The 1,269-nt window shown below is 37.5% G+C and overlaps 1 protein-coding gene across 1 annotated transcript; it reads left to right on the forward strand.

Moving 5' to 3' along the window:
- The first annotated feature begins 253 nt into the window (after window positions 1-253).
- On the forward strand, window positions 254-959 carry LOC111394220 (uncharacterized protein At5g01610-like). The gene has a single exon (XM_023019983.1). The coding sequence runs from the start codon at window positions 281-283 to the stop codon at window positions 824-826; it is 546 nt and encodes a 181-aa protein (XP_022875751.1). The 5' UTR covers window positions 254-280; the 3' UTR covers window positions 827-959.
- Window positions 960-1,269: the final 310 nt, after the last annotated feature.

The raw sequence follows: 1,269 nt of genomic DNA on the forward strand, positions 1-1,269 counted from the left end.
TTTATTGATAGGTAGATGGAAGAGATGAGGGTAGAGGATGAGAGATTGAATTATGTGGAAAATAAAAATATAATCCTCAAAAAAAATATTTTTTTTGTCTTTAAGAAAAATATAATTACATAATCAAAAGTAAAATAATATTTTTTATGGAAACAAAATATAAATAAAAAAGCACACAAGTAAGAATTTAAATGAGAAAAATGACATTTTTTCGAGAAAAATAACAGTCAAATGCACTGTTGTAGAAGTGTCATAGAAGAACCCTAGCTATAAATTTGCTATGTTTTCGAGTCCAAAATCTCCCCAGACACCCATGGATTCACTAGCAACTTTAGGCATCCTTTTCGTCTCTCTTTCCCTATTCACAACCTCGCCGGCCGCCACTTCCGACTCCTCGCCGACAGTTTATGAGTTACTGGCGGAATACGACTTTCCGCCTGGTCTTCTTCCAAAGGGAGTCACAGGCTACGAACTGAACTCAACCACTGGCAAGTTCACAGTATACCTGAACAAAACCTGCAGTTTCACCATAGACGGCTACAATCTCAAGTACAAATCTGAAATCTCTGGGACCATTTCCACTGACAAAATCAAGGATCTGAAGGGTATACAAGTAAAAGTGTTGTTTTTCTGGCTAAACATCGTGGAAGTTACTAAAGATGGCGATGAAATTGAATTTTCCGTCGGGATTGCGTCGGCGGATTTTTCGGTAGATAACTTTTATGAGTCGCCAGAATGTGGTTGTGGCTTTGATTGTGATAATGGAATTGGGGGAAAAGCTAGCAAATTTAGGCTCAATTTTAGGCCATTTGTATCCGATTCCTAGAATCTTGATTAGGGGATTAATCTTGAGACTTAGAATAATTTATCATTTTTCTGTAATCTGTAGTTTATATTTTGTAACGATATACCTTATTGAGTTCAAAATAAAAAATAAAATATATCGACGTATTTAAATATTTTCATTTGTAAATGTGGTTGAGTAGACTTCAACAGAGTCCAGATTACAGCATCGAACAAGAGTCCAAATTTGTGATCTCACTCTCTATTGCAATTGTTTTTCACAATAATCTACTCGAACAGCGAAAAAAACCCGACAAGGAACAACTATGCCAGCAACACAAAACAACCTACAAAATAGTTGCCACCGTTCTCACCGTCGCCACCGTAGACAAAACCACACAGGGCGGCGGAAACCCTTCTATCACAACGTACGAACTCCTCCAGTCTTATGATTTCCCAGTCCCAGAAGGCGTAACCCACTACGAT

This window comes from Olea europaea, chromosome 1 (genome assembly GCF_002742605.1).
Source record: "Olea europaea var. sylvestris chromosome 1, O_europaea_v1, whole genome shotgun sequence".
NCBI lineage: Eukaryota > Viridiplantae > Streptophyta > Magnoliopsida > Lamiales > Oleaceae > Olea > Olea europaea.